This window comes from Orycteropus afer, unplaced genomic scaffold, assembly GCF_000298275.1.
Source record: "Orycteropus afer afer isolate SDZICR_OR568_19922 unplaced genomic scaffold, OryAfe1.0 scaffold00114, whole genome shotgun sequence".
Taxonomy (NCBI): Eukaryota; Metazoa; Chordata; class Mammalia; order Tubulidentata; family Orycteropodidae; genus Orycteropus; species Orycteropus afer.
The window spans coordinates 7,382,589-7,393,682 of record NW_006921701.1 but is presented as its reverse complement, the minus strand read 5'-3'; the positions used below and the strand labels follow the sequence as shown (position 1 = coordinate 7,393,682).

The window sequence follows — 11,094 nt, the reverse complement described above, 5'->3', positions numbered from 1 at the left end:
GTATCCTTCCCTTCAAGGCTCAGGGGTCCAAGATTATCTTCTGTGTCTGTGTTAATTGGTTTCCCTTTTCTTTGTTGAAGAGGGTCTTTGCAATCCTTCTGCCTAGTCCACCATCTTGCCGGAAATCCCTAATGATAATTATCTTAAAGATCCTGTTTGATAATGCAAGTACCTGATTTATCTGTTGCACTTATCTGGGTTTCTTCTGGTTTTCTGTCTTTTGGTCATGTTTTTTGGCAAGTATCATAGGTTCTTATTTCTGTCTTTCACAGAATTAGATCCAAATAGGTAACCTGTCTATTGAATCCCTGCAGTCCACAAGTCCAGAATTTTCCATGAGAGGACTGATTTCAAATACCCAGGTTTGTTTCCTTAAGTGATGTTTGTTAGATTATGACCCCTGATTTCTGGTTTACTATGCTAATAATCCATATCTTCACTACCTATTTCCAATAAATACACATATTGTTCTGATGTTGGATACCATGGACTTGGGGTGATAAGGTTTAGGGTGGGGAGTAGATTAGAAGGAACTTGTTAGTAAAATATTGAATTTCAGAGGATAGTTTGGTGCTGAAAGACCTCTCCAGATGGGCATTAGAATGAAGAAGGGCGCCAAAAGAATGAAGGACAGCTGTGACTGCTGGTAGGCGCCTGGTGGTAGACAGACAGATCTCGAGCTGAACACAATTGGCGCTCACCTTACTCCACCTGCTGTGCATGGTGGTGGCTGCAGTGCTGGAGGAAACAGTGTGGTTTTGTTGCTCTGCTCCCTGCCAGAGGATGGAGGCTACCAGCGAGGAGCACTGGTAAACAGTTATGCCCAAGCTGCTCAAGTGTTTCCTACTGCTGCAGAGCATGGTCTTGGTGAGTTGAAGGTTCTCTTTGACCTGAGGATTTGAGTCATTCTGTACCCAATGCCCAGACATTTTCCTCATTCTGCAGAAATATTGGGATATATGTCATTTAGTAGAGAATGGATAGAAAGATAATGGTATCAACAAGAAGAGGACACATTTTAGGAAATTTTACAGAGTAAAGAAGGAGAGTTTAGGTAGTAGTGTGAAAGAACAATAGGGCTGGTGAGAGGTGACTTGTAGTCATTTGTCATCTAAATGTGTGTCAAAGGAAAACCAAAAACTCATTGGCATCAAGTCGATTCTAACTCATAGCAACCCTATAGGACAGAGTAGAACTGCTCTGTAGGGTTTCCAAGGCTGCAAATCTCTATGGAAGCAAACTGCCTCATCTTCCTCCTGCGGAGTGGCTGGTTGGTTCAACCTACCAAATGTTTGGTTAGCAGCCAAATGCTTTAACCATTGCACTCCAGAGCTCCTTATGTCAAGTGAAGGAGGACATATATGCAAGAGGGGAGGCATCCAGGAGGCAGGAAACAATGGTACTTGGCTTAAGGAACGAAAGGCTGGCTGAATAAAGAAGTGTCTAAGATTGAAGAAAGGAATGAGATCTAACAGAGGATAAGGTAAATTGGGGAGCTTTCACCCGATAACTGCAATCTTCTAAGAGCAGGAACTGAGACACCCTGCTGAAGGAGCCGTGTGGAATAATAGGTCTGAGAAACTGAGGAGAGAGCAGGCAGGTACAGATCCACCACGATAGAGTTTCAAGAAAAGGACTAACAGGATATGACTGAAATGACTTTCTGGCAGCCCCTAGGATCCTGTTGTAATTATCTGACATAAACTCATAGATTCGCAAAGGGCGAGTGTTCTGTGTTTTTGCATCTTCCTTGAGCAAAGTCCTCTGAGCCAAGAACTGAAGCCAAGGAGGAAGTGGTGGCAGTGGGAGTGATCCGTAACTGAGGACTGGAATGTCAGAAGCTCAGCTGTTCTTGGAGATCTGGGGTGGAGGTGAGGAGTGTATGAAACCACGCAACATGGGGTCAGGCTGTGAACAATGGAGTGGGGCCTCGGCATGTGCTAATGAAGACTGGAGGGTGAGTAAATTCCTAGAGAATTCTGATGTGGCTGAATGGCAGGTTCTTTGGGTGTAGGGAGTGTGGGAGAGGTTAGGGAGACTGCTTCAGAGAGGGAGCACAAACCTGTGGGTGAGGTGAATGAGAGCCAGGAAATTCTCATCTCCAGGGTGTGGCTGTGGAAATATGCAGATGAGGTGTTTGTGTGATGTCCTGGCAGACAAAAATCCTGGTCTCTTTGGGTTGCCAGGAATGCCACTCAGCAGTCAAGTTTATGACATAGGGGTGTGCATGTGTATACACTGTGAATATGTAGGGATGGCCCTTCTTTCTAAAAATAATTATTGAAATAACATTCCTTTATGCACATAGACATATTCAAAATTCCCATCTAATGATTATTTACATACAATATAAGAGCTTTTGCTATTAGGGCCATTAATTTATTTCTTAATTACATATATTATAACTTTTCATGGATATGGCCTTATGTGGGTCTTTGTTTTATTGTGTGTTTCTCATACCTCTAATTTGTTTTGCAGGTTTCCCTGGGGGCATGGACTATCTTTATGCCTCCACCCAGAATTCACAAAGTACTGTGTACATAATCTCTGTATGTGTGTGTATATATGTATATACGTATATATGTATATATATATGTATGTATATATGTGTATATATTATATACATATATTATATATATACATATATACACATATATATATACATATATATATATGCTGAGTGAAATAATTCAGTCAAAAAGGAACAAATATTGGTGATCCTACTTTATGGAATACGCAATTGTATAGGAAACAAAGGTTATTACTGGTTACCAAGGGTGGGAAGGAGGGGAAAGGAAGAGTCGCAGCACTTCCTAGAAGGCATGGAGTTTTTGTTAACAGTGATGAGATAATTTGAAAATAAATAGTGGTGATGGTTGCACAACATAGTGAATGTAATCAAAGCCCCTAAATTGTATGTATAAAAAAATGTTGAATTGCCAAATGTTTTGTTATATATAAATCTTACCACAATAAAACAGTTTTTGAAAAAGCAGCTCTCTGATAAGGGCAGAGAGAGTAGACAAACTTCGGTTTCTCCAAGAATATTTGCATCTTAACAGGTGACTTTGAAAAAATATCAGAACTTTTAAAAAAATCAAAACAATAAAATTACAAGGTAAATGACAGGTGGCACCCCCCCAAATCAAATTAGGTATGTGATTACCAACATCTGTCCATTTGCCTGGCCTGGAGTAGCAACCCAACTAATTCTATACTTCTGTAATCTTGGCAAAGTCATTCATTCAATTTCCTCAGCTATAAAATGAATATAATAATACTTGCCTCTCAGGGTTGGTTGTGGGGAAATAAATTATACAATTGATATGAAAGTACTTCTAAACTATAAAGACATTACTCACTATTCCTCTTCCTTCCAATCTTTCATTGGGAATAGCCCTCTAAGGACTGTGAAAGAGAGAAGGTAAGTGATAATGGGGTGTTTAACATCTAACATCTGAGAAGCTGAACTGTTGTTTTTCTTAGGTGCTTTCAGCTGGGCTCCTACTCACAGTGACCCTATGTACAACAGAACGAAATACTGCCTGGTCCTGTGCCAACTTCACAATATTTTTTATGCTTGAGCCCATTGTCGCAGCCACTGTGTCAATCCATCTTGTTGAGGGTCTTCCCTTTTTTCACTGACCCTTTACTTTACCAAGTATGATATCCCTCTCCAGGGACTGGTTCTTTCCGAAAACATGACCAAAGTCTGTGAGACGAAGTCTGGCCGTTCTTGCTCCTAAGGTGTATTCCAGTTGTACTTCTTCTAGGACAGATTTGTTCATTCTTCTGGCAGTCCATGGTATTTTCAGTATTCTTTGCCAACACCACAATTCAAATGCATCAATTCTTTGATCTTTCTTATTCATTGTGTTGCTTTCAGACACATGTGAGGCTATTGAAAACACCATGGCTTGGGTCAGGCACCTCAGTCTTCAAAGTGACCTCTTTGCTCCTTAACACCTTAAAGAGGTCTTTTGCAGTAGGTTTACTGTTGTCTGATTTCTTGATTCCTGCTGCCATGGGCATTGATGTGGATCCAAGTAAAATGAAATCCCTGACAACTTCAATCTTTTCTGCATTTATTGTGATGTTAGTTATTGGTCCAGTTGCAAAGATTTTTGTTTTCTTATGTTGAGGTGTAATCCATACTGAAGGCTGTAGTCTTTGATCTTCATCAGTAAGTGTTTCAAGTCATATTCACTTGCAGCAAGCAAGGTTATGTTATCTGCATATCACAGACTCTTAATGAATCTTTCTCCAATACTGAAAATTTTACTTGTGTGTGCTATTAACGTTATGGTTCAATAATTTCTGCATTCTGTTGGATCACCCTTTTTTGGAATGGGAACAAATACAGATCTCTTCCAATCAGTTGGCTTGGCAGCTGTCTTCCAAATTTCTTCACATGGGGTTCTATGAGTTGATGGCTTCATGTAAGCCACCATAGTACAACAAACTGACCGACAAGCGATGGGGAAGCTGAACTACCACACAGTAATGTTCTATCTGATCCCAAACCTCTAATTATGAAGAAATACTTAATCGCAGATTATTCTATATGCTATTCCAGGTACCTTGATTTCTCCAACTCCTTGAGGTCAGGGACCATATATTTACCATCCTTATGTATCTTCTATGACATTTAGCACAAGTCTGGACACGTAACAGATATTCGAGAAATACATCTGCTGTTAAGGGACTCACTGATATTAAGTTTTCCTAAGGGTTTAAACGTGAGACTCGCTGCTTGGATAGAGAAGGCAGGTTAATTGCACATACTCCCACTGGTATCTCTCCTTCACTCCACAAAGCTTCTCCATATTCCTGGTATTGTATGATAGAAAGAGTAAGAGGACAAAAATTTGAAGCTAAGTTAGCTTATTAACGAGGTGACTATTAACCATTTAAATCTTGGTTTCATCATCTGAAAAAGTGGATGCAATGCCTTCCTCATCTGCCCCAGGAGTTATGAAGATCAAATGAGAGACTAAATGGAATTGTACTTCATAGGGTTTTCAATAACTGATATTTTGGAAGTAGATCCTCAGACCTTTCTTCAAGTACCTCTGGTGACTATTGTAAGTTAGGTTCTATGTCAGCTTGGCTGGGCCTGGTTGAGTGGCCGGGCAGCTGGTGGTAGTTATTCCCTATGATGAGAATGGCAGTCAACTAGATGGTAGAATCTGCTGCGAGCAGGTGAATAGCTGCTTTAGGAATATGGCCTGCTTCCTGTATATAAGGAGAAACTTTGGGAATGGTCTCTAATTTTTTTTTTGGCACGCTTGGACCCTGTGTGTAGCTGAGTCTGCCATGCATGCTCTGCCGATCGGGGGACTGTTAATGGACTTGAATCAGTGGCCTGCTGTGTGGGTTGGTGATATCAGGACTGTGCCTTTTCACTTGTTGCCCTTGGGTTTGTCAGCCTCAGCAGCCAGCAGCTACCCAAATGAAGAGATGCCTCTAGTGTCAGTGGGCCAAGAGCAGGAGGCAGAGCTAAAGCCCAAGGTTGAAGAGCTTTCACCCAGGCCCTAGACCCTGGCAATTTGAACTGCAGACTTCTAGCCTCCAAAACTGTAAGAGAATAAGCTCCTGTTTGTTAAACCCATCCCATCTGTGGTATTTTCTGTTAGAGCAGCATGAAGTAATCGAAACACTACCTCTCACACTACCTCTCTGACAGAGTTGGAGCCTGGAGTAAACAGTAAAATACTTTCAAATTAATTTTATAATTCAAGATACTGCTCACAGATGGGTGTTATTAACAATTCAAGGTCTTGTACACCCGTGAGTCTATGTATATATAGGTTTGGCAAAAGACATTTCTATATACATGTTTGTATATATTGCAAATATATCCATGCATGTAGTAGATCATAAGGGGGCAAAGGTATGAAAACTTCTTAGCCTTAACCAAACACCTTGAAACACTGGCCTTGGGGGAGTATAGGACCATGGTCTCAGGGGCCATCTGGGTCAATTGTCATAACATAGTCAACAAAGACTATGAGTTCCACGTCCTACTGTGGCGAGACTCGGGTCTTAAAAGCTGGTGAGTGGCCATCTAAGATGCGACTATTGTTCTTTTCTCGGCTGGAGCAAAGAGGAGTAAAGAAAATCAAACACTCAAGCAAGCAATTAGCAAAAAGGACCAATGGACCATGTGAATCACAGCCTCCACTAGCCTGAGATCAGAAGAGCCAAATGGTGCCCAGCTACTACTACCAACTACTCTGATGGGATCACAATAAAAGGTGCTGGGCAGAGTAGGAGAAAAGTGTAGAACAAAATTCAAAATCATACAACCCTGATGTGGTTTTACTAGTCTGATAGAGATTGATGAAACCCCTAAGGCTATGGCAATTAATTTCATGAAACAAAACGTATATAAATTGTTGAATGTAAAACTAATGTGTTCTGTAAACTTTCACCTGAATCCAATAAAATGTTCAAAAGGGGGGAAAAAAAATCCAAGATTTTTTGGAGGCTTCTTGTTTAAAACATTTTTTTTTTTTTGCTAACAATTAAAATTTTCTGTGTCCTCTATGTTTTAAACCTCTATTATTCCTTAAAGGAGCTCTGGTGGTGTAGTGCCTAAGGCATTAAGGTTCAAACCCACCAGCCACTCTTCGGAAGGAAGATTGGGCAAATCTACTTCGGTAGACATAGTGCCTCAGAAACCCAAGGAAGGGTCACCATGAGTCAGGATCGACTTTTCGGCAGTGAGTTTTTTTTTTCTCTCTCTCTTTTGACAAGCATGATATCTTCTCCAGGGACTGGTCCCTCCTGACAACATGGCCAAAGTCCATGAGGCAAAGTCTTGCCATCCTTGCTTCTAAGGAGCATTCAGACTGTACTTCTTCCAAGATAGACTGTCTGTTCTTCTGGCAGTCCATGGTATGTTCAATATTCTTCACCAACACCATAACTTCTTTCTTTTAAATTGTGGTTTGGGTGAAAGAGCAAATTAGTTTTCTGTTCAACAGTTTATACACATTTTGTTTGGTAATATTAGTTTAATTTCCTCAATGTAACAGCACCCTTCCTGCTTCCTCTCTGTGTTGTCAGTTTCCATTTGTCCTTTAAGAGGTGTTATCTTTATTTTACAAGGGAAACTGGGAACTTTTATTCCAGCACCCTGCTTTTAGAAAGCCTCCTCTCCCATAGGCCTCTAAGGATGCCATATGTCTCTGGTCCTGCACGCTTGTGAGGCACATGCACAACAGCATTGCCATCACCTGGGAGCTTGTTAGAAATGCAGAATCTCAGGCCTTACCCCAGATCTACTCAGGCAGAATCTGCATTTTGACAAGACTACCAGGTGATTCATGTGCAATTCGTTTGAGAGCAGTGGTCTATTACAGGAATTCACATGACACTATTAATAATTTAAGTTTTATGTTTTTTTTTGGGGGGGTTACAATTTGTCAGTGAGTCAACTCTGACTAAACGGAGGCCCCATGTGTATTAAGGTAGAACTATGCTCCATAGGGGAGCTCTGGTAGCGTAGTGCCTAAGGCACTTGACTGCTAACCAGAAGGCTGGCGGTTTAAACCCACCAGCCACTCCTCGGAAGGAAGATGGGGCAATCTACTTCCGTAGTGATACCACCTCGGAAACCCAAGGAGGGGTAGCTATGAGTCGGGTCCGACTCTATGGCACATAACAACAACAGCATGCTTCATAGAGGTTTCAATGGTAGATATTTTTGGAGGTTCACCAGGCTTTTTTTCTAAGTCACCTCTGGGTAGACTCTGGTCTCCAACTTTTCAGTTAGTGGTCAAGTGCTTTAACTATTTACATCACCTGTTGTTGTTGTTGTTGTTGTTATGTGCCGTCAAGTCGGACCCGACTCATAGCAACCCCTCCTTGGGTTTCCGAGGCTGTATCACTACAGAAGTAGATTGCCCCATCTTTCTTCTGAGGAGTGGCTGGTGGGTTTGAACTGCCAGCCTTCTGGTTAGGAGTCAAGTGCCTTTGGCACTATGCTACCAGAGTTCCTTTTACATCACCTACAGATTCCTAATAGGCATTATTGACTTGGAGCTGTGCTGGTAACAGTGGTTAAGCATTTGTCTGCTACCTGAAAGGTCACTCCTCTGGAGAAAGATGAGGCAGTCTGCCTCTGTAAAGATTACAGCCTAGAAAACTCTATGGGACAGTTCTACTCTGTCCAATAAAGTCGCTTTGAGTTGGAATTGACTCAGCAGTGGTTTTATTTATTTATTTTTTATTGACTTAATATTAACTTTTCCAAGAATAATAGGCTTCAAGTTATCTTTTAAAAGAACTCTGGAAAGGGAACTATTTAGCCCCAAAGAATGAGTGGTGTCTGGTCCCTTAGAGAGCTTTCCAGTGCCTTTCAACATAGAGGATCACATCTCTTCCACGCACACAGGAAGCTGATCTTGTTGCCAAACAGTGTCATGGGATGAAGTTTTAGAAGGGTAAAAAACAGAAGGAAAGATATAAGAAAATAAGACTACAAATTACTAATCAAAAAAGAGTAATTCATATGTATTTTCCTTTCACAGATTGTATAATACAGCAAGATTTTATTATATTATGATTGTTGTTGTTGTTGTTGTTGTTAAGTGCCGTCGAGTCATTTCTGACTCATAGCGACCCCATGCACAGCAGAAGGAAACACTGCCCTATCCCGCGCCAGCCCCACAATCCCTGCTATACTTGAGCCCATCATCGCAGCCACCATATCAATCCATCTCGTTGAAGGCCTCCCCCTCTTTCGTCGACCCTCCACCCTACCAAGCATGACATCCTTCTCCAGGGATTACTTATGATTAGTTGGTAATTAATCAAACAAAACCTAGAAAAATGTATTAATTTGTTAAAAACATGGAGCTCTGTTCTTATCATAATCAGGTTGGCTTCCTATATCACGTGAAATTATCATGGATTACGCTACTTCTCTAATTGTTTTGTCTTCCTCTAACGAAAAGATGAAAACACTGTCTATTTAGGCAAATCAGTAGAAAGTTTGTAAGTAGGTCACCTTTACAATATTGTTCTTCAAACTATTAATTAATTAAATCTCCCTGCAGTGCATTTGAAGTCTACTTCATCAAATTGTTAACAACTTTAGACTTTAGTTATATGTTGGCACCTTTTGGTGAGTGAAGGGTTAATAAAATCAAACCTCACAGTAATTTACCCTCAGCCAAAATGGAATGTTACAAAAAACCCCACAAAATTCCGCACTATCAGACTTCTGAAAATAGTTAATGACTATTGTCTGACTCTTGTAAAAAGTTATCTTATAGGGGCACCATGACTACAAGGAAAGAACAAACTGACCAAAAGGAAGGAACTAGCCAATCGAGGAATTTGGCCGAGTGAACCCTGTGATGTCTTAAACCCAGAGACAAAGACGTGAGGAGTTCAGAGAGGAGAATAAGGAAGACCCTAACTCAAGACAATCGCTAGTTGGCCTCTCTAGTGCAGAGTCAGCCATTTGCTTTGATGCTTGCATCTCTTAACTCTCTCTTTTATTTCTCTGGCCTGGTTTCTTTTAGCATCGGCAACCCAACCTTACAGTGAGATTAGAAATATTTCATAAGAAACTGAATTAGTAAAATCATATATCATAAAAGCTGGAAGAGCTTTAGAGATGATTTGATATAAATTCTTCCTTTACAAATGGGGAAATTGAGGCTCAGAGAAGGGATGTGACTTACTCATGGGTACTCTGACAGTGTTGGGGTTATTAGAGGTTTCATCTGAGATGCTCAGGATTACATTTTAGTTGAAAGGAAGTCTGAACAAAACCACACATTCCCCAAGGTTCTAGATTTCATGTCCACTCACACACTTACCACGAGTCTAACACAAGAACCAAGATTTTGGATCAAACCTTTTCATGGGCTGCATCAACTCACCTCATTAACCATCTCCTGGATTTCTGGAGTTGCAGGTTTAGCTTCTGTTAAGCCTCCAGGTATCATTTTGGTTGATTGCTTCTTGGCACAGCAGGACGTTGGAACTCAATGATCAGGTAAGTGCGGTGACTCCAGTTTTTAAAGAGGTATAAGCTCCACCTATGGGATGTTTTATTCACAAAGAGAAAAAAACACATGGAAAATGAGTAAGCCTGGAGGCAAGTCTTTTTGCCTTCTTAACAGTATGTGCTAATAGGAATTTGGAAGGCGAGGGGCTGGGGATGACCAAATGAGAGTGTACAAAGAGTCCTGTTGTGACAAGATCCAGACTTCCCTGCATTCTCTTTGGCAATGGTTCCGTCCTATGTGTCTGAGTGTGAAATCTGAATTTACAACCAGAGTTTCCAAGCATTGTAAAATTTCTAATACAAATTTTTAGCTTTCAATTGAATACTTATTAATTGTGTTTGTTAGGATGTGCTTGACTTTCTAAAGAAAGTAAAAGGATCTACCTGGAAAACTTAGCTAGATATTTGTACTTTTATTTAAATTCTAGAAATGTTTAAAGCAGGGCTTCAGACTGGTTCATTCTGGTTTGATCCTTGCTGAATAGAGCTCAACGTTTTTAACAAATTGGTATTTGCATTTCTGCTCCAGATATACTGAATCAGAATCTACAGTTTAACAAAATCTCCAGGTTAAAATGGAGATATTGATTCAGTATATCTGGGGTAGAAATGCAAATTATCAGCAGGGGGTTGAACTGAAATGGGAATGAATGTGTTTGAAGCCCTGGTTTAAAGTACAGAAAAATACAAAGAATAAAATAAACACCTACACTCCTACCATCCAGAATGAAAGCTTCTAACATTTTATCACATTTGATTCCATCTTTTTTCACTTGTTTTAAAGAAATAAATATTTTAGGTATATGTTGTTATTTTGCCATCAAGTTGGACTGTCTCATAGCGACCCCTCCTTGGCTTTCTGAAGCGGTATCACTCTGGAAGTAGATTGCCCAACCTTCCTTCTGAGGAATGGCTGGTGGGTTTGAACTGCCAGCCTTCTGGTTAGCAGTCAAGTGCCTTAGGCACTACGCTACCAGAGCTCCTAGAAAAAATATTTTCAGTATATATGCTTGAAGTCTCCCCTGTCCTCCACAGAGGTGACTACCATCATGAGTTTGGTACCTCTC

The 11,094-nt window shown here is 40.6% G+C and overlaps 1 protein-coding gene across 1 annotated transcript in view; it reads right to left on the bottom strand.

Moving 5' to 3' along the window:
• The window catches only part of CSTA (cystatin A), a 21,802-nt gene extending 11,831 nt beyond the window's left edge, over nt 1-9,971 (bottom strand). Inside the window, exon 1 of the mRNA XM_007943905.2 lies at nt 9,900-9,971. Within this exon, the coding sequence (XP_007942096.1) occupies nt 9,900-9,965 (66 nt within the window). The 5' untranslated portion in view covers nt 9,966-9,971. The remainder of the gene's footprint in view (nt 1-9,899) is intronic.
• Between the last annotated feature and the right edge of the window lie 1,123 nt (nt 9,972-11,094).